Source organism: Periophthalmus magnuspinnatus, chromosome 15 (assembly GCF_009829125.3).
Source record: "Periophthalmus magnuspinnatus isolate fPerMag1 chromosome 15, fPerMag1.2.pri, whole genome shotgun sequence".
NCBI classification, from domain to species: domain Eukaryota; kingdom Metazoa; phylum Chordata; class Actinopteri; order Gobiiformes; family Gobiidae; genus Periophthalmus; species Periophthalmus magnuspinnatus.
Window position 1 is genome coordinate 7,856,640 of NC_047140.1, and position 20,989 is coordinate 7,877,628.

Genomic DNA, 20,989 nt, shown 5'->3' on the forward strand with positions numbered 1-20,989 from the left:
CCCTCCATAACCAGGCCCCTTCATACCACCCTGACCTCCTCCAGCCCCACCGTCCCTCCTGCCGCCTCCGCCTAGCCGCCTCCAGCCTCCTCACTCCCACAGTTGAACCAAAGCCCTGACTCCCGCCTCCTCACTCCCACAGTTCGGCCTGTCATGATAATTATTATTTCAATCCATCATTCAACATATGAAGGCTAGGACAATATATTTGGTGAGTACTTTTTCGTTGCCAAAGTCTGAAGATTTGGGTATTTTTCTTGTAATAAGATAAGTTTTGAGCTGTGGAGGGTGAATAAGTCTCTTCTGTGGCTAATAATTGGTACATACTTCATTGCAGCTCATGTCTTTAATGAAACGCTCTATTTAAAAATGGTTTTCTGAGATTATCTTGCATTATTTAAATGTTAATTAATGGCATAAAGTAGTTTTAATATTACAGTTTATCGCAATATTTCTCTGTAGCGATACATCGTGCTTCAAAATGTGTTCTCGTGACAGGTCCACAGTCACACCAAAGCACCAGACCTTGACAAAGTCTTCATCACCTCTCTTCATCAGCTCTCTTCATCAGCTCTCTGGAACTCCCTCCCCCACCACATCAGAAACTCGGACTCACTAAACACCTTCAAAAACATCTAAAAAATCATCTTTTCCTCATAGCCTATAACTCCCAGAAATTTCTTATTTTATTTATTTGTAAAGGGACAGCAGTAAATATGTAAAGATTACAGCCAACATGACCAATCTCCATCTTCAGTCCCTCAGCAGGTTGATGTCAAACAGTGAACAGGACACAGGAACATCAACAGTCACATAAAAGCAAATAAAACACACAACACACTCACTATACACACAACACACTTACTATATATACAACACACTCACTATACAACACACCTTTTTTCACACTGGACAATTACAATTTGAATTGCGTTTAATAAAAATCAGAGCAGGGACAGCATGTCTTTCAAACGGTGGACACTCGTTTTCATTCTTATCATATCCTGTTTTTTAAAGAAATTATCTTAAATTACATTTGTATAGAGCTTGAATTGTAACTGCAAAATAATCCTGTTTAAGTAAGAAAGTCAGGATTAAACTATATAACGTAATAATCCTCGATTTCACCATTTTGCAATTTTTCAAAATCTTGATTATTAAAACCAGAATTAATCAAATTTATATGATTAATTGCAAAGCCCTGCATGTAGTTATAGATCAGTTCATTTAAAGTTAAAACAACCCTCAATATAAAAATGTAAATGACTGTCCTTGTTTTATGTGTAACTATTGTGACGCATCTTTGACTTAGCGTGAAAGGCACTGTATAAAACCCATGTATTATTATTATTATTATTATTATTATTATTATTATTATTATTATTATTATTATTATTATTATTATTATTATTATTATTATGTGAATTTACAAACTACCAGTCAAAAGTTTGGACACACACTCTCATTCAGTGTTTTTTGTTTATTTATTTATTTTTTTACTACTTTCTACATTTTAGATATATAGGACATAAGACATCAGATATGAAGTAAGACACATGGAATTATGTAGTGAAGAAAAAAAAATCCTCAAAGTATCCATTTATTTAATTTATTTTCTTTATTATATAATTTCATATATCTTGCTTCATATATTTGATGTCTTCTATATGTATAGTTATAGTAAACAGAAAGAAAAAAAAATGAATGAGAGGTGTGTCTAAACATTTGAGTGGTAGTGTGTGTGTGTGCGTATGTGTGTGTGTGTGTGTGGGGGGGGGGGTGTTGGTGTGTGTGTGTGTGTGGTGTCAGCTGTAGGATTAGATCAAATAAAGAAACTCATTGTCAACTATAGAGATGAGCCGATATGGGTTTTTCATGCTGATACGATTGTTTAGACTTCATAGAAACCGACAGGCGATAAGATGTGTGGAAAATTTTTTTTGGGCCAATATGTGAGGCCAATTTGGATTATTTTCCTCAAATTACATCATTTGAATTTACTACAAACTTACCCACAGTGTTTTTTTTTTTTTTTACCACAAATCTTTAAGAGAGCTATGTAGTCATGTTTTGTGCTGTCATCTTTCACACTAAAGTGTTCAAATAAACCTTTATGTGTGTTCTGTGGTGGAAGAAGCACTCAGTTTTGTTACTTACGTAAAAGTAATGCATGAAAAAATGTACTTAGGTAAAAATATAAAAAATGTATTTAAAAAGTAAAAAGTAAAAGTATTTTGCGCAGATTTTCAGATCTAATAAATCTTTAAATGTAGAGAGTTTGATAAAGATTTGAACTGAATTTTGTTCAACAGAAATGATAGTATGACAAATGAATTAACAGTTTTCCTCTAGCTGTTTTTATTTGTATATTTTAGTTTGCTCAAATTATGAACATGTTAAAAATAAACCCTCAGCACCTCATCCTTTCTGCAGGTCTCAGACAATAATAAAAAATACTTTCACTTTTCACTCTCAAATGTAGTGAAGTAAAAGTAAAAAGTATCCACTGTAAAATCTATTTACATAATGTACAGATACCTAAATTTTATATGTAAGTACTTTACTACATTTACTTCGTCACGTTCCACCACGGCTACTCTACAGGCGGCAGGTCGGCCAAAACAAAACATCGGCCTCTGTTGGAGTTTTAAGGCCACAGCAGATACATTAAAAAGTGTAAATATCGGCCTGATATTTAAGCCAAACAATATAGTACCTAATATCAAACAATTGCAATCTGCCAAATAACTGCAGGTTTGTATAAATAAATGACTGTAGATAATAAATAAATGAGTTTTGAGTGAAATTGTTGTTCTCTTACAGTAAAACACTACTCAGCCCTGTATATTGCAGATAGAAATCAGCTCCATGCACACATAGCTGAGACTTACGCGCTGCAGCAGGTGTTTTTTTCCTTCACTGCCAAGTACAGTAATCTCAGCCTCTCCTCAAGTGTCCTTCAAGTATGCGGCAGGAAGACAGATGGCCGACACCTCTCCCAGTGGGTGGCATCCCAGCAGACCCTGCAGACACTCCACCTGGAAACAAAATCATTTCAGCCTATCGGGTTACTACATTTGAGGAGATGTCTTTTATTGAAAGCACAAATCTGAAGACATGGACAAGGAAGCGGGCTGTAAATAGCCAGGAGGAGGAAAAGTCCCCACTGTTCACTTTATTCACTGTTGAATTTATGGCGGGTTAATGAAACGGAAATAACATCAGCATCAGGAGTGGTCATCACATTTAATATATCGTACATTAACTTAACTGTGTGAGTGAGAGGGGGAAACAGACACACTCACACACACTTTTATGGGGCCCATAACTCTTTAGCGCCCAGAAGAAGCTAGCGAGTATTAAGCTAAAGCTGCAGGCCAAATCTCACCACACAGGAGCCATTAGAAACACTTTAGCTGGGAATTGATACGCTGTGAATGATCCGAAAGTTCTTTATTTTGTCTCCTCCTGTTGGTGATAATTCATAGTTTGTATAAATATCACAGGTGCTACAGGATGACTGACGTCTCCTACAGCGCTGTAAATGAACACAGACCTGTATAAAGTGTTCTTTACCTGTGGTGAGAGCCTCAGTGCAGGTGGCCTTGTCCTACAGGGGGACCTGCCTCTCATGCACTCACCCGTGCTCTGTGAGATGGAGGTTTACAGCGCCCCCTTGTGTCTCTCGTGTGCGTTGATAGTGGTAAAAAGCCTCTCCAGTGGAAATAGGCCTAATATTTAAAACAGAGCGAAATACGAACAAAACTATACGGGCAATAGCGAAGATAAACTGGTATAGTAGCTAAGTTAGGCTGGTACAGTGTATCACAGCTCTTACGTCAAAATGTGATTTTTTTTTTTTTTTACATCTTATAATTAACTACACTACAATGGGTTAATGGGATTAAAGGACAGCCCTAGCTAGCCTACAGCCTACACATAGTCTGTTACAACCACTTGAATGTTACAAATTAGCCTGAATGAAAGTCTTACTCTTGACTTGAGTCAAACTGGTCCATTGTTCCATGAGCTCCATCAGGGGCTGCGGACACATTGTTGGTGTGTGGCCACTGGTCTTTAGCCACGTGGTGCTTTCTAAGTATGTTAAGAAGAAGGGTATTTAGTCTAACAAACATCGTCTCCTAAAAGCCTAATAAACGTGTAATAAAGTGATCAGGAGTGGACACAGGGCAGAGTGCAGGTGAAGCACACCTCCAGCGGCACTGTGGCGCGCGAGCGGAAGAGAGCGTGACTGTGATCACGTGACGTCACGTCGCTCTACGGGGACCCACACAGCCCTTTATCCCCCTGTCCCGGGCCTTCATTTATAGACTATAGTTATTCATTGATGACTTCTGTTTCAAATGAGATTTACACACATGGCAATATTACTCTTTCTTGCAAAGAAATGTGTGTTCCACAAACTGAAAACTAAAATTAAGATGGTGAAAAGTTATCATTTCTGTGGTGAAATTTGCAGTTCAAATTAACTGTCAGACAGCAGATTTGTATTTTTTATGGAGTTGAACAGTGACAGCCTGCTCAGGTTATTTTTCTCAAGTAAATTTTCCCATAGACTTCAAAAGTTCAAAAGAGTCCAAATACATTACTGAGGCTAACCAGCTGCCTGCTGACTAATTCATTAATTCATAACGCATAAGTCCAAAAAATGTGTTTAAAAAGATATAAACTTTGCAGTTTATAGTTTCAGAAACAGATTTGAAATTATAGATCTTATGGTCATTTGTTACCATCCCCGAGCAAGCTTTCGAGTTAATATTCATTTTTTCAGAAAGTCTATGAGAAAACTGAATGGTAAATTTAGTTTAGTGTCCAAAGCCTGGCTCCTGATGTGTAGATGGGCCATTAGCATTGCACTGCTTCTGACAGGATGTCCCAGCAGGTCTGGAGGATGGGTCAAACGTAGAAGAAAAAGTAACCCTTTTACCTTTAATTTTAGCCAATATCTTTGTTTTCATAAAATATGAGAAAAGAGTAGGTCACATGATGATCACTACAAAACACATTTTGTTTATTGTGTCATTGCTACAACTTTATTGAAAAAATACTCTTCCTTCGAGGTGGTCTGCACAGCATGGAAACACTGTTTACACAAGATCAAATCAGGCCAATAATTCAGCAGGAAACAAAAACGAAGCACCACTCCTCAAACAGCCTATGGAAACTGAAACAGAAACTTTTGTGTCAATCTTTACTCTTTGGTTTAACTTTAACATAGGCTATCAGAAAATAGGCTCATATCCATACAATAAACCCCCGAAGTAACATGTATCTATGACAGAAGAGCAGTTGTAGCTGCTAGTGTGAGTACTTTCTACTAAAATAATCTAACCAAACTCTGTTAGGTCTAATATAAAAATAGCATCAAAATGTCACAAAAATAAAAATAAGAAACTCTAATAAAGCGAAATGAGTTTGACATGATCAAGTGAAAAAATAACTGCTCCACATTTGAATCATTGACATTTTAACAATATAAACTCAAATCTGTGATTAAACCAAACTGAGCCCAGATTGTCGTGATGCTCTGTTGGTGACAGGTAAACACTGTTCTGACAAAAGTACTTTGTTTCATGTTGTGCAGAGCATCGGGTCTATCCTGCAGACTCAAGTCTAATAGTCAACAGAAAACTCTCCCTCAACAAGGGGAGACGCTAAGTTTAGTAACTAGTAACAAGCCAAAAGAAAGTCTATCTGCAACACTTCTAAAGTGCACTAGAACAAAATACACTGGAACTGCAGTTGTGTGGCTGCTCTAAAGGGTCTGCATATAGAAATATACTTCTTACAGCACATTTACAAGGCTAAATAACATGCTAAATATTAGCTCTTCAACTTTAGTTATTATCTTGAAAAAGAAAGTGGCCACACGCTATGTACAGAAGAGTAAAATAGGTAGATCATATAGAGTTACACTCAGGTTAGATGCTTAACATATGCACAGTCCAATCTGACAAAGCTACAAAAATAAACTAGTAGATTATTATTGGTCTTCCAAATGCTTTAACAGAGTAAATATCAACAGATACTGCACCATGTGCAGTCTTCACCCACCATGTCCCTCGTATAAAGGTTAGACCATGTGTAGTATGACTTAGAATAAGGCCAATGTAGCTCTATACGTGGGACTAAAGCAGATTTAAGGCACACTATTGCATTACATTCAGACTCATTGAAGACCAAATCATATAGTACAATGAACAATCCCCTTCATTGTAAGTATCATTACTCGGTTCTTAGTGGCGTATGGTGGCTGCTGAAAGACATTCAAAGATATTTTCTTTAAAAATACAATTTCTGTTTTGCAACTCAACATTGTGACTTTTACATTAGCCCAACCCAAAGCAATAAATACATCCACCAAAGAGTTTTAGAGTGTAGAAATATACTGTGTGTGCTTTTATCAGGTGAGTTCAGTCTCAGGTAGGTTTCACAAATAAAGGCAGTTCCTTCATGTTCTGTGTATGCTGAAGCTCTGCATGTTGGCACACTGTACAAAATAAACCATAGTGAGCGCTGCAGTGCAGCAGGTGTGTGTGAGGGGAGGGGGTGTGTGATCAGCTGTTGGGGCCAAATCTCCTCATATACGCCCCACAGGAGGCGCAGTATGGCCTCATGGGCTCTGCACACATGTTGCGGCACAGAGAGCACAGCTGAGAGCTCCTGTGGACGGGGAGCTCAGTCCTGCGGAGAGGCTGGTGAAGACGAGGGGGCGGGGTTTGGCGGGCATCATGACGGACATCACGGCGCCAGTCGTTGTCAGGTGGCACGTCCAGGCGCCGGGGCTGGGGTGGGCCCTCTCTTTGGGCATAGTGGGGCTGTTGGAGGTGAGCAGTTCCATTCACTGCACCATTAAACGAGGCTTGTCTGTAGTGTGAGCGCTGAGAATGGGTTAAGGTGGCATACAGTCCCTGTGGACCCATAGACGAAGGCCCAGGGCTGGGGCCAGAGCTGGAGCCAGTCCTGGGCCTGCACAAGGACAGAGTAGGGGAGGGAGGAGGTCTCCGCGGGGCTCGGGGGAGTGTGCCATAATTTAATGCGACACTGTGAAGGCCTTCACCCGGGACCGTCTGGTACCGATCAGACACAGCCAAAAACGATCTCTGCTGCAAAGACGCTCCAGCCCCTGAACAAAGACAAAATATGTGTTCAACACAACCTGGACAAGAGCAGATGGCACATAAGTAATATGTGTAAATACAGATGCCTTCATTCTCTTGTCTCTACAAACTACATATGTCTGAAATATAAGGCATTATTAGAAAGTGCCAGAGGGTACCTCCACTGTACATGTTGAAATGGTTTCTGGCACTTGAAACCACAAGAACTCTGTTACTGTTACTTACAGGTAACAGCGGAGCTGGTTGTTAGAACCTTTTTGGTTGTTTTATTTTCTGCAAGACACTCTTGTCTGCATAGTATAATTATGTAAAAAAATAAAAATAAATCAAGGCACTGATACAACTAACCAGAACTTAAAGACACACAATGCAATTTTCCTGGTGGAGGATGATTCATCTGATTGTCTCCTTGGAGATTATTGCTTTTCCTGGAATGTTCCACACTATGACATTTTACTTATGATTCCACCTGGCTAAGCTACAGGTCAGAGCTGTGGAGACCCTGCTCCGTTAGTATAAAATAATGAGTGGTATTCAGGATATTTTGTTACCATTAATTGAATAAATTAAACACCAATCTGTGGAATTTTCCAGGCTATGAAATAACATGTCCACAGAGATAAGCAGGTGGGGACCACTAGAAGTTACATAGTGCAATTTTAAAGAGATTACTGGACATTCTAGGAAAAAATTACAAAATGTTATTTGGTAGTGTAAATATTATTTCCCAGTCCAAGGTCTTATTTCATACTATATATTTTTGGATTTAACCCCACATTGCTGACTCATTTGTTTAGTTACAGGCTCAATAAATGAAATGCAGGACTACTGAAGCCATTACCATCCACTGCAATAAACCACATTATTAAAAATTGGCTGCAAAAGCGTGATTATATCTTGAGCAATGGAATGAGTTTGTGTAAAATTTATGGCATAACCACACAACACCATGAATTAAATAAAAATCGAGCATGGCTATCTCCATAATCTCTGGCAGAGTTGATTTTGGAGGTGAAGATGGAGGGTGGGTTACCTGAGGCGGGGGTCCGTGATGGCTGCGTGTGGGGGTGCAGTGGAGGAGGAGGTGCAGGGTTGGAGGGGCCGTACTGGTGCTGCTGTCTGGGCTGGTGATGGAGGTGATGGAGGTGGTGATGTGGGGGCAGGTGGAGGGAGTGGTCTGTGGTGAAGGGGGTGGAGGGAGGAGGGGCGTGATGGGCAGAGGAGGCGCTGGGCCGACGGGGCAGGGTGGAGGAGGACAGGACCTGCCTGAGGGGGGGTCTGGACACTTGGGGTTCCTTTGGTGTGACGGGGGAGAAAATCAATAACAAAAAAATGAGATACAGAAACAGAAAGAGTGATGAATGAAATATATAGAAATGAAAAAAAAATCAAAAATGATTACAGATTTGTATGAATGCAGATATTTAGGTTATGTATGAATACATAACCTAAATATCTGGTCTATGAATATATTATGGCAGATTTCCACTATAATTGATAATGCTGATAGGGTTGTCAAAAGTGTCGAAGATCAGATATTAAGCAATACAAAAACTAGTATCGAAATTAGATACTCATTTGAGCAGGTATCAATACTAAAAAAAAGTCACATTTACAAGACAGAAATGAACCTTTCCTGAATATGTTTAGGATGATTTTGAGCTGTAACAGAACAATTATAAGACGCATAGATTAGTACACACCCATGGACCACTATGGAACCTACCTGGGCAACTGAGGGATTACACACATATGAGACACATGGGAATATACAAGAAAATACTATGGTTTAATGTTGAAAATGACATTTTATTGTCTAAATAAAGTTTTTTAACTATCATCGTGGTATTGGAATCAGTATTGAGAATCCAGTCTATTCCTTAGTATCAAAATCAAGTTTGAAATTTTAATATAGCTAAAGAAATATAGATTAAGGCTGAGTAATTTGAGAAGATCTAATTGTGATATTTCTGACAAGCGAGTGCTATTAAATTTGCAATTTATGTTTTAATATTAGGATTCTGTTTAAAGTTCACATTTTAAAATCACATCCAGGAGAACTGCCAAAAAACTAAAACTAATATAAGAATCAAATGTATTTCAGAACTTGTTTGTACGGATCTAAACTACAGGGTTGGCAGTTTTTATGCAGAATAAGACTGGAGATTTTGTTGTTTGTGGAGGAAATTATAGTACTTCAAAAACTGCAGCCTTTGCGGTTTGCTAATTGTGTCCATTCAAATTATGATTTCAGTTTGATTTTGATGAATGTCTTAATATAGAAGTTAGATTCTTTGACAAATTCCATAAGGATCTCTGTAAGCTGGTTACAGTCAGCCCAGTTTTTGTCAAACATTTATTACTTCTAGCGTTTGAGCAGCAGAAAAATATCTAGTGCAGCCTACGGTGAATCTACAGGCTGAATTCTTCCCATCGCTTACAACGCCAATATCAGGCTCAGTTTCTGTCAGTAGTGATCAGGCGGCCGGCGCCAGGGTTAAAAGCCTAATGGAGGAACTAAATCATGTATCAATGTTTAATGTGCTGGCCTGGGGCGACTCCTGAGGGCTGAATACGTGATGGCTGAGCTCAGCAGCTCCACAGAGGAGATGTCTGCTCTGCACAGAGCTCACGCTGTTCTAAAGCTGCTGTAGATCTGAGGGGTGACAAACTGAACTCACCAGATCAAGCTACACTAGACAGACATGTACTATTTCATTTCTACATATGTACACATTTGCAAATTAGTAGGGAGCATGCTATTGGATACTGTTATAACTGATATAACAGCGCTGTAATTGCTTGGGTGTTTTTGCTCAACATTAATCCTCTCTTATATTCCTATATTACACAAAATGGATTCATGGAAGCTTTTAGCCATGTTATAGTGCTGTTACCTCTTCAAAACATACCTGGAGTTGTGTTTTGTTTCATTCACACGTTTGAATAATCCTGGATTACTAGACTGTTTGCATCACCAAAGATCAAAATACTCTGTTCCACCTTGTCATGTCATGTAGTGGTAGTTTTCAAGATAACAGCCTTTTACCTTTTGTTCCATAGAGACGGGGAATTCCAGGGCTAAAATTATCCAAATGATTCTAGTGAAGGTGTATGGAGTTTAAAAACACAGTGGAGCACTTCCTGTATTACCACGTGACATCACAAAGTGCTATTTTTTTCTGCTGGAGAGAAGAACTCAGCCTAAATATGCAGGGTTTGTGTGATAAACATGTGTGAATGAAACAAAACACAACTCCAGGTCTGTTTGTAATGAGGAAACATTATAACATAGATCAGAAAGTAGCATAATATGGGCCCTTTTGACACCTGCATATGGTCCATAGTTTGTTTTACCTTGTTTATATGTTTTAATTGAATATACTGCAAAGACACATACTCATAGTAACATCACATATATCTGCATTTCTAAGAGGCAAGGTCAAGTAAAAGATAAAGTACATTGCAGTTTTGATCAAAAACACAAGGGGGCAGTGTAATGTTATATTTATGAGGGGAGATTCAGAGCTCATTGACTCTTAGTAGAATCTAGAGTCTTATATACTCGTCTGAAAGAAAAACCAAGGAAAAACACAGGACCATAGAGTATCTGTATACAGCATGTGTGGAACTTACAGAGGCGCGAGACGGGCCAAGAGTTTGGGAGCGTGACCCTACAACCGAGCCACTCAGACTCCGAGCGAGCCTTCTCATGTTGTCGGCACTGTAGCTTTCATCCTCACCTGGCACCTGCAAACAATAAACAGATGATCTTCAATAGTTGTGGGTAGTGTAAGCACTGGCAGCTGATATTATGGGTGCAACTGCTAGTAATACGATGGCATTTTGCCATGGTCTTTGTGTCTATGAATAGGGATGGCACGATAAACAAAAATATCGTCATCATCGACATTGATCGTTCATGGGACATTTTATATAATTGTGAGAATTGCTAACAAAAATAATTATCATTACATCACCAGAATGTGCAGAAAAAAGCTATTTATCCATAATAATCTCTTCTAGATCAATGTTGCTTTCACTTATTGCTGAGTTTCAGATGACATCACATTCTATCGGCCTAATATATATGATACAGGTGGGGGGGGGGGGGGCAACTCAATTTTAACATGTTTTAAAAGCTCATGTTTGTTCAAATATATTGAGTGGCTTTAATCACTAATGATTAGATTTAGTTACAGATGATTAGATTAAAAATTGGTGGATTTAAATGGTAAATGGTCACATTTTTATATAGTGCTTTTGCACCTTGAAAGTGCTTCACATCAAGGAACCACCCACCCATTCACCAATGTACACAGACACTGGGAGCAAGGTGGGTTAAGTGTCTTACCTAAGGACACATTTTTTTAACTGTCAGCAACTTTAAAAAATTATTGTGATATAATCATTAATAGCAATTTTATTGGCCATGATAAACCTGATACAAATTTCAATATCGTCCCATATCTACCTTACAAGTTTTGTTTCTCCCTAAGAAATGTAATCATTCTTTGGGAAATTAACTGAGGAAGGTTAATATGATTCACTGCATAATTATAATGTCTTATCATTATCACAAGAATTACTGTAGGATAGGTTTGATATTTTGTTCAGTTTAACTAGGACAAATAAACAATTCATCTTGTTATCTATGTGATGTTTCCCAAACATTTTCATACCTTCTGTACCAGAGACACAGGAGTTCTGTAAGCATATTTTTCGATCTCGGCAGTGGGTGTTTTGGACCGTCCAGACCCTGATGGTATCCTTCTAACACCTGCAGGGAGATTGCATTGGCTACATGGTTATTACACAAAGTAGGTGATGGAGGCCAGACTAAAACCATATTGCAGTACCTGTTCTGTTATTCGCCTGCTGAGGATTAGCCCCATAGCTGGTCCTGTCCACAGTCGGAGCCCGCAGACTGGCCTGGTACAAACAGTCTAGCTCTGACAGCTCCTCTGTAGCCTCGGACGCTCTGATCTCATTCCCTGGTGCTGGACTCATGGCGCCGTAATACCTGTTGACGTTCTCAGCCCAACGCTCTACGGGCAAAGTGGCTGCTCTGTAGTTCTGAGAGGAGGGCGGTGTGAAGGTGTGAGTGGGTCGGGGGGCACAGGGGGGTGTGGTACCGGAGGGGGAGGGGAGAGAGGAGTTCATATGTGGATTTATATGCGAGTCGTCCGCCATGTTGAGCTGGAGGCAGGACCAGTTTCTTGTTGGAGTGGTGGAGGGCGGGGTTACAGCTGAATATGTATGTTGTGAATGCTCATTCATCTGCTGCTGCATGCCGTTAGTATAGACAGGTGAGGGGATCCTAGTGCTGGGAGTGGGCAGAGGAGCGGGAGGGTTCCTGGCCCAGAGGGGAGGCGCATTTTCCTCCTCTTCCTCCTGGTCCTTTGACTCATAGTTGTCCACACACAGAGCAGGGAGCGAGCGGCAGTTACTGAGAGGTTTTCCAAAGCGAGAATAGGACCTGCCGTGCTTCTCCTCCTCCTGCGGTATGTCTGGTGAAGGCCTCGTCGTGGACATATCTTCAGGTAGAGCTGGTTGGACAAGACGTGGAGATGGAGGCGGGCCCAGCTTATCCTGACTGATGATTGGCTCGTCACCCTGTCCATCTGTCAGAAGTACTTGGAACGGGACAGACTTTTCACTGCAAAAGAAGATGAGATAGACGAAAGATGATTTTGGATTAGGTTTGTCAAATGTATCGAAAATCAGATACTAACTGATACTAAAACTAGTATGGAAATGAGATACTCATTTGAGCAGGTATCAATACTAAAAAAGTTACATTCACAGGACAAAAATGAACCTGAATAGCTTTAGAATGATATCGAGCTGTATCAGAACAAATATGGGACCACTGTGGAACCTACCTGGATGACTCAGAGATTACACAGATATAAGACCACATAGTAGGTACTACCAATTAATGTGGAAAATGACATTATATTGTCTAAATAAAGAATGTTTTTTATTCTCACTGTGGTATCAGAATAGGTATGAAGTATTGAATCTATTCCTCAGCATCAAAATCAAGTTTGAGATTTTAATATTGTGGCAACACAGCTTTGGAATCTTCTTAGCGATATGAGGGTTGTCAGAACAGACCATCACCAGTTAACAGGGGTGTTTACTGAAACTTTTGTGTGTACTGAAATGAGCTGAATCAAAGGACCAAGTATATGGATACTCAGTGTGCAGTGCCTTATGTCAGAGGCAGATGGTTAGATCACATGTGTGTTGTGAGTTCATTTCCTGGGGCGTGCTGACAGCTCGTCCACATGCTTCACACCTACAATGAGTCAACAGCTCTTTACACCACAGACCTGCAGGGACTGTGCTCCGAGCCTCATGACTCAAACAGAACACGCTCAGAGGTTTAAAGTGGAACATAATTACTTTGTACTTTTAAATGTTTTCTATTTGATTTTGTATATAATTCATATTCACTTTGCCATAAAATATTACAATTTCAACTTCAATTACATTTCAGTTACTCTTATATTTGGTTTATTATTTCTGTTTATTTCATTGTTGAAGTGCAGTTTTCTGAAAGATCAAACAGTATCATTCTTGCTAGACTGCTGAAAAGCTCTGGATGTTCTACTGGGACTACAGCAGTACCTGTGCTTCTGGTGCTGAGGCTGGGGCTGCTCTGCACTGCCTGCCTCTAAGTGGCGCTGTTGCAGTGTGATGCGTTGCTGCAGGCCCCGGGCTCTCCTTATGCAGCGCTGGAGCCGCGTGTGACTACTGGCCCCAGACTCAGCTTCTGCTGAGTGCAGTTTGGCTGCAGCCAAGCCAGAAATCCACACCAAGAAAAGGTCCAAAACAACCAAACAAAAGAAAAGTATATGAGGAAAAGAAATCAGGATGAAGACATGCAAAAAAAAAAAAAAGCCAAAACAAGTTAAATTAAATGAACATGTGTCTATCCTCAATGTGAGGCTGGAGTGATTCAGGTCAAACGGTTGGCCATGAAATGGTTAAATTAAACAAATGCATTTTAAAGTGAACAAAACCACAGTGAGATATTTGACATTAGTTTACTTAAAAAAAAAAAAATAAAAAAAAAAAAATATATATATATCTGATTACATGGGGGGAAAATAAATAATTAGAAATCAATAATTATTTAGATTTAGAAAATATTTGTATTGAAAAATAAATGTGTTAATGGTTCATTTCTGTGTTGCAGAGCAGCCTGATGGAGTGAGGCCTTCTGTCAATAAATGCACCACAGTCCTACTGTGGTGCATTTATTGTATACTTTCTCTTTTTGGGGGGCTGATGGGATAATACTTACACACAGCTTCATTCACTGCAGTGAGTGCAGCTGCAACCTCTCCTGCCTGCTCCAGACACACTGACTGGTCCAACAGGAGCTCCGCTTCAGAGACACACCTTTCAAAGCGGTCACCTTTACCTATTTTCAAAGAAAATATGGTTAAAAACTGTAAAAAAAATAATAATAAATAAAAATAAAATAAAATATAACATCACACAATATTACTTTTTACCTTTTTAAAAGCCTTAGAAATGTTCTACAAAATGTATCTACAAATAAAAATGTACATTTCTAGATTTCTAAAACTATTTTCCTAAACAGCTCTCAGTGTAATCGTGTTTGTAGTGTTTGTGAGTATGCACCCGCACTACTGCAGGGTCAGACTCTCTTTTGTGTGTGCCTCTTTCAGCTGTTTGAATGAGGAACATTCTTGTTGTTCCACAGCTCTGTGTGGAGTGGGCTCATACCCTGTATCTGCAGCTGGTCCAGGTCCAGGTACTTGCTGGGCCTGGGGTTAAAGCCCAGAGCTGCCTCTTTCTCCTTCTCCTGACGCCTCTGCTGTTCCTCCTCTCTGGCTCTCCTCAACACCTCATCCTGCAGCTCGTCCAGCTCACTACGGCCTGGGGAGGGAGCTACAACAGATACACATATGAACACATGAATTCTAATACGATTACATACATACACTGTAATATTCTACCTGTCCTGTTAGAAGAGTTGACGTCTTGCAGGAGTGCCCCACTGCTCTTTGACCGAGTGTTCTTCCATGAGGGGCCAGAGGAAGAAGAGGAGGAGGGGGGCTTCTTTGTGCTACTTTCCCTGAAACAGACAAAACAGTTTAGTTGTACTTTCTCCAATTCCCTTGAGATAATTTTCACAAAACAAAACTGCTGGTCTGCAGATGACTTTGACTGCTCAGTTACCTGTCCCCTGGGTTGAGGTCCAGGCTCACAGGGCTGTTACTGTTCCTTTCGCTGCTCTCATAGCCACTTTCCATGCGCTGGATGAGTCTGGGGGGTGGAGGAGGAGGGGGCAGCTCTGCGCTGCCTCCTCTGTGGCTACTGTAGTTTGGTAGGGTCCTGGACGAGCCGGGCCTACTCTTGCCTGGCTCTTGTGCTTGTTCCTCTGAGGCGGTGGCTGCAGAGTCCTCAGACACAGAAGCTCCCAGAGGACTGTACCCGGCCTGTCTGCGTCGGGTGAAGATGCTGTCTATGTTGAGGGCCTCTCTCTTAGGCTTCCAAGGCGGCCTGTACCTACCTGTCCCGGAGCAGCTGGACTTGGACTCGCTGCTAGTGCTGTCTGCCTCCCAGTCCGGCGCCGTGGAGGAGGGGACGGGGGCAGATTTGACTGTGGGGAGGTGGTTGTTGGAGGAGTTGTGTGTTTCAGATGAAGGGACAGCAGCAGGAAGAGAGGAAGAAGAGGAGGAGGAGAGGGAGCGGCTGTGGATGATGTTACTCATAGTTTCTTTAAAGTCTCTCAGGCGGCTGCTGGAGTATGAGAAGGATGATGAGGGCTTGTGCCGAGGGCGAGGCACCTGCTGCTCCTTCAGAGTCTCTCCTGGAGGTCATGAGGAACACAAGAGCAATTATGAGGGTCAGGAACTGGCACCAAAGCAATTTAAACTAATGATGTATGAGATGTATAAGAACAAACAAGGCAGATATGAATGAACAAATACAGACAAAGTTCCTTTTTATACCAATAACTTAATATTGAGAGCTTCACAATGTTTACTCATTGTGTTTGACCTTTATTTAACAGGAAAATCCCATTGTCCAGCAGCCTTTCAATGGTACAGAGTGCAGCTGGCCTCATCATACAAATGAACTGGCACACATCCACATGGACACACATGGTGTTTAGGCAACTTGACACAAACATTGACTAAAACTAAATTGTCTATATGCACATTTTTGTCTCCAAATCTCCCCGAGGGACCCCAGCGCTGCCTACCCTCACTGTGGTAACCAGCCAGAGACGATTCGTGGTCAGGTTTAGATCGCCACGGGCGGCTAGAGCTCCGCCTCTTTTCCCCGTCTCCCTTCTTCAGAGAGTGCTGCTGCTCCCCGTCCGTCACGTGGCCTTGGCAACAACAAGTCATGGAACACACGTTTACACCAACATGCAGCACAATGAGACACAGCTAATGACATGAGATGATACACTATGACCTGATCTAACCTTAGGAGCACTCCTCTAAATGCCTTTCATATGGAAAATTATTCATTTTATTAGATTTTGAATTTTAAACACTGTTGCATCTCTCACTTGGATTTTTTTTATTCTGAAAAAACACTGAATTGTTTGTATTCTGAATTTCAATGTGTTTAAATTTCAAAATAAATAAATAAATAAAAATCCTCTTTTAAATATTCTGCTCTTATATTTTCATGCCCTCATATTCAGTAAAGTTGTGTAAAGTTAACAGTGAAACATTTTGCAGCAAAGATCCAAGATGGTTACTTCTGACCAATCCCATTAGCTTCATACAGCATTTCCTGGTTACTAAGTTAAATAGACTTTCTTTCTTTCTCTCTCTCTCTTTCTTTCTGTTTATACAGAGGAACCCAATGAGAGCGCTTGGGCTCTATACGTCCATATAAAACATTAAAAGTAGGTGGAGGTGTGTGTGTAAAAGTTTGTTACCAGATTATTAAATTGTGTTTGTGTCGCCAAAGTATCCAGTTTTGATTTTCCTTGGAGTATGTTCCATATTTGTGAAGCAAAAAAGCTAAAAGCCCTCTTTCCCATCTTAGTTTGGGTGCAACTTAGGATCAGTTGCTAATGCCTTGGCAACTTGGATCTTTGCTGCAAGATTTTACACTGCAAATTTTACACTCTGAATTTTGACAGTTGAATTTGAGGGCTTGAAAATATATGCAGAGAATATTTAAAAGGTGATTTTCTTTTTTTCTTTTTTTCTTTTAAACACATTGAAAATACACACTTCAAATTGCATCAACTGAAATTCAGAATGAAAACAATTCAAATTTTGTTTTCAGACTTCAAAAATTAAAAGTTAGAAATTCATCAACATTTCAAATCCAAAATCTGATGAAACAAATGATCTTCCATACTTTAAGCTCTGAGCTGAGGTCATACCTATGGTGTCCAGACTGCCGAAGGAGGAGCGCTCAGTGCAGATGACGGTTCCCTGGGAGTCTGAGGAGTAGTGACTGGCCAAGGACTCATGGTGCGAGTGGGAGGGTTGCCTGTACGTGTAGCTCTCAGTGGAAGAGTCTGTGCGAGTGTCACTGGAGATGGAAGGCTCTCGGCCTGGTCACAAGAGGAAAGAGGTCACTGAATCACACCGTTTCAGTCAATACTTGAATTCACAAAAATAAAGTAGGTTCATGGGTCTGGACTGTTAGTAACAGAATTTAGTCAGAAGATCAAATCGTTATTTAGACTTTGTTTTCATGCAGGATTAGTCCATCAATGCATCTCAACATTCCTGCAACTAAGTGAAATATAAGCAAGAAGTTGTTTTTCCTCTTGCGTAGAACTACATGGGTCTGTTTCATTTAGACCTATATCCAAGTTTACATCAAGTCTTATTTTAAAGTCTGATGCACAACTGCAGACAACATATATTTCACTTGTGTCACATGCTGGCACAACAACAGCCACAACCACACTACTACATCTAGCAGTGCTGAGTGAAGCCAGGCTTGCCAGTCATAGTACTACCACTACGACTAAAACAAGCGCTAGTTCCGGTTTAGTTACCTGGACGCGGGCTGTTGTGCTACTACTACGACTCCTAGCTGTGTTGTAGTTACCCGAGTCTTCGCTGTCGTAGCAGGACTTGTTGAAAGAGTGGAGCTCGTGGTGTGAGGGAACGTCCTGGGCTGACACTGGGGTCCCACGAGGGTCGGCGTACAGCAGGAGGAGAGGCTGGTAGTGGCCCTTAATGCAACGCGATACAACGTCCTTCCACTTCGGACCAATCTGTAAGAATAAAAGACATTTTAGTGTTGTCACGATACTAAAATTTCAAACTTGATTCCGATACTAAGGAATAGACTTGATACTTAATACCGATACCCAGACCGTCAACAGAAAATCAAGAAGGCTCACATGGGCCCCCTTCTAATATTAATTGATTGGAAGAGGTTCAAATTCTGAGGCCCTAGGACCCTACGGTCTGAGACAACAGACCCTTTTTTCCCTCGTTGTCTCCCTTGCCGATACCACAATCATAATTACAAACACTCTTTATTTAGACAATAGAATGTGAATTTAAACATTAAAAGGTAGCACTTTTTTTAATTTTACCATCTGTGTAATCCCTCAGTCGTCCAGGTAGGTCCCATAGTGGTCCACAAGTGTGTGTCTTATACTCGTTCTGATACAGCTCAAGATCATTCTAAAGGTTCATTCCTGTCCTGTGAATGTGACTTTTATAGTATCGATGCTCAAATGACTGTTTTGTATTAGTTTAATATCGATTAATATCTGATTTTTGATACTTTTGGCAGCACTATTAGGTTAGGAATAACTTTTGTTGTCAGACAGATTAGAGGACAAGCACTGTACAAGACCCTGATATTTCAGTTAAACTAAAGGATAAAAGTTAAAGGGCTGGGGGATATGGAAAAAATTTAAGCATGATTTTTATTTTGCCCTTATTTTGTTAAGTTTAAAACAGATAAAAATATGTTTTAATTCGGGCTGCAAGATTAATCGTAATTGAATTGAAACCAGAATTTGAATGTACACAATTAGCAACTCACAAAGGTTGCCATTTTTGAAGTACTACAATTTCTTCCACAAACAACAAAATCTCCTGTCTTATTCTGCATAAAAACTGCTAACCCTGTAGTTCAGATCTGTACAAAAATGTTCTGAAACATGAGCCTTGTATTAGTTTGTCAGTTAATGTTTCTGTTTTTTTGTCAGTCCTTTGGCTGTGTTTAAAATGTGAACTTTAAACAGTATCTTATTATTAAAACAACTTGCAAATCTAATTGCAATGCTTGTCAGAAAAATCCCAAATCATTCAGCCCTACTTTTGATGTGAATTTCCTGAACATAAACAAGACAGAAACTGAATACGTGCCAATAAAAAAAGTATATTTATTGCCATATTTCTTACATCTAAGTCAGATCTTTGCTCCAAACCACATGCTTTTACTGACAGATCTGATTAATTGCACAGCCCTATTTTGTCAACTGAATAAAAACATTATAATAAGGTACTGCGATCTTTTACCTTACATTACCCAGCTGACGTCATTAACAAAACACTCCTGCGTAAGTCAAAAATTCTTCCAAAAAAATCCAGTCGCAGCTTCAGACTGGTCAAAAATCCAGCGTTTTTCTTGCCTCACCTCTGTCTCGCCAAAAGTCGTTACTGCAAACCTTATTCCTTTTTTTGGGAACTCCACTTTCAACTCCAAGTCATAGAAGCGCTCCCAAAAATCCACGACGCACAGCACAGCCCTGTGTATGTGCTCTGTGTCTAATGTGTGTGTGTGTCAAAGAGGAGGACAGAATGAGTGTGCAGGGTGAGCAAAAGTGTTGAAGCCACGCCCTCGGTTCCAGCTGATAAACAATGGAGGGATATCCTTGTTTTGACAGCAGCCCCGACCCACAGCCACACAGATCTCATTGGAGCATAGTTCGGAGATGACAGCACTGACAGAGAGAATGAAGTCTGCTAAAGTATAAGTATAGAGGAAAGACACAGGGAGGACTGTAGGATACATCTACTCATTTCCTTAATGTGATACTGAGTCTTGTGTTTTTGGTCATCATAATGAGGAGAAAGGGAGGCTGATGTGGTATTGTGAAAATCTATAAACAACTGTGACTGTTTCATCTGACAGTAACAGATCCTAATAATAGTGTTATACCAGGGCCACAGTAATAAAGAGATAAGTTGTTAGTGGCAACTCCCACTTTGTTATATAAATATTTACAGGGATGAAATCCCAGAACATCATGATATGACTGAGGTCAGGAATGTGTCATCGAAGTGCAACAAATTCTGAGAGTACAGGTCAATATAATTGTAAACCAATGATTTTTGAGATGCAAACTACTTCAGTAGAAGTGGTTCTTTTCTTCACTTTTATTACTTACTTGGTTTTTGGTGCCTGTACCACCAGAACAGTTCTTTTTTAATACCTTTTCCCTTTGTAAAAGAGATGATGCATCTCAAGAGGCTTTCCAAATTAATGAAATTATACATACAAAAATATATTTTATTAATCATTATCTAGAATAACAGATATATAATTTCATTTAATACAATTTTTTATAAGGAAAAGCCCGTTTGTTAATTTAAGACCACATAACCTTAGGCCTGTCACGATAATCACTATACTGACTTATCGTTCAGTATATGAAAGCTGGAAGAATATTTTTTGGGGGGGATTTATTGTGTGTACATTTTCTTCGCACCACTGGGAAATTTAAGCCATAAAAGGTTGAATTAATAACTTCTATGATTCATTATAGACCCAAATTAAGTACTAAAGTGTTTCATTCTTCTGTTTATTTATTGCAGCTCATAATCTTTTTACGATACTGTAGATTTAGAATA

The 20,989-nt window shown here is 39.9% G+C and overlaps 1 protein-coding gene across 4 annotated transcripts in view; it reads right to left on the bottom strand.

Annotated features, from left to right (window-relative positions):
- Nucleotides 1-5,043: 5,043 nt before the first annotated feature.
- The window catches only part of LOC117382588 (inactive ubiquitin carboxyl-terminal hydrolase 54-like), a 61,318-nt gene continuing 45,372 nt past the window's right edge, over nt 5,044-20,989 (bottom strand). For 2 of the 4 annotated variants that reach the window (XM_055227426.1, XM_055227425.1), the window contains exons 10-22: nt 18,222-18,390; nt 17,542-17,715; nt 16,393-16,521; nt 15,363-15,996; nt 15,140-15,258; nt 14,907-15,071; nt 14,458-14,577; nt 13,779-13,941; nt 12,002-12,801; nt 11,825-11,922; nt 10,779-10,892; nt 8,176-8,437; nt 5,044-7,147 (exon numbers count right to left, since the gene is read on the bottom strand). In XM_055227426.1, coding sequence (XP_055083401.1) covers nt 6,579-7,147; nt 8,176-8,437; nt 10,779-10,892; nt 11,825-11,922; nt 12,002-12,801; nt 13,779-13,941; nt 14,458-14,577; nt 14,907-15,071; nt 15,140-15,258; nt 15,363-15,996; nt 16,393-16,521; nt 17,542-17,715; nt 18,222-18,390 — 3,516 coding nt within the window. In that variant the 3' untranslated portion in view covers nt 5,044-6,578. The remainder of the gene's footprint in view (nt 7,148-8,175; nt 8,438-10,778; nt 10,893-11,824; nt 11,923-12,001; nt 12,802-13,778; nt 13,942-14,457; nt 14,578-14,906; nt 15,072-15,139; nt 15,259-15,362; nt 15,997-16,392; nt 16,522-17,541; nt 17,716-18,221; nt 18,391-20,989) is intronic. The other 2 variants (XM_055227427.1, XM_033979801.2) reach the window with 2 other exon arrangements.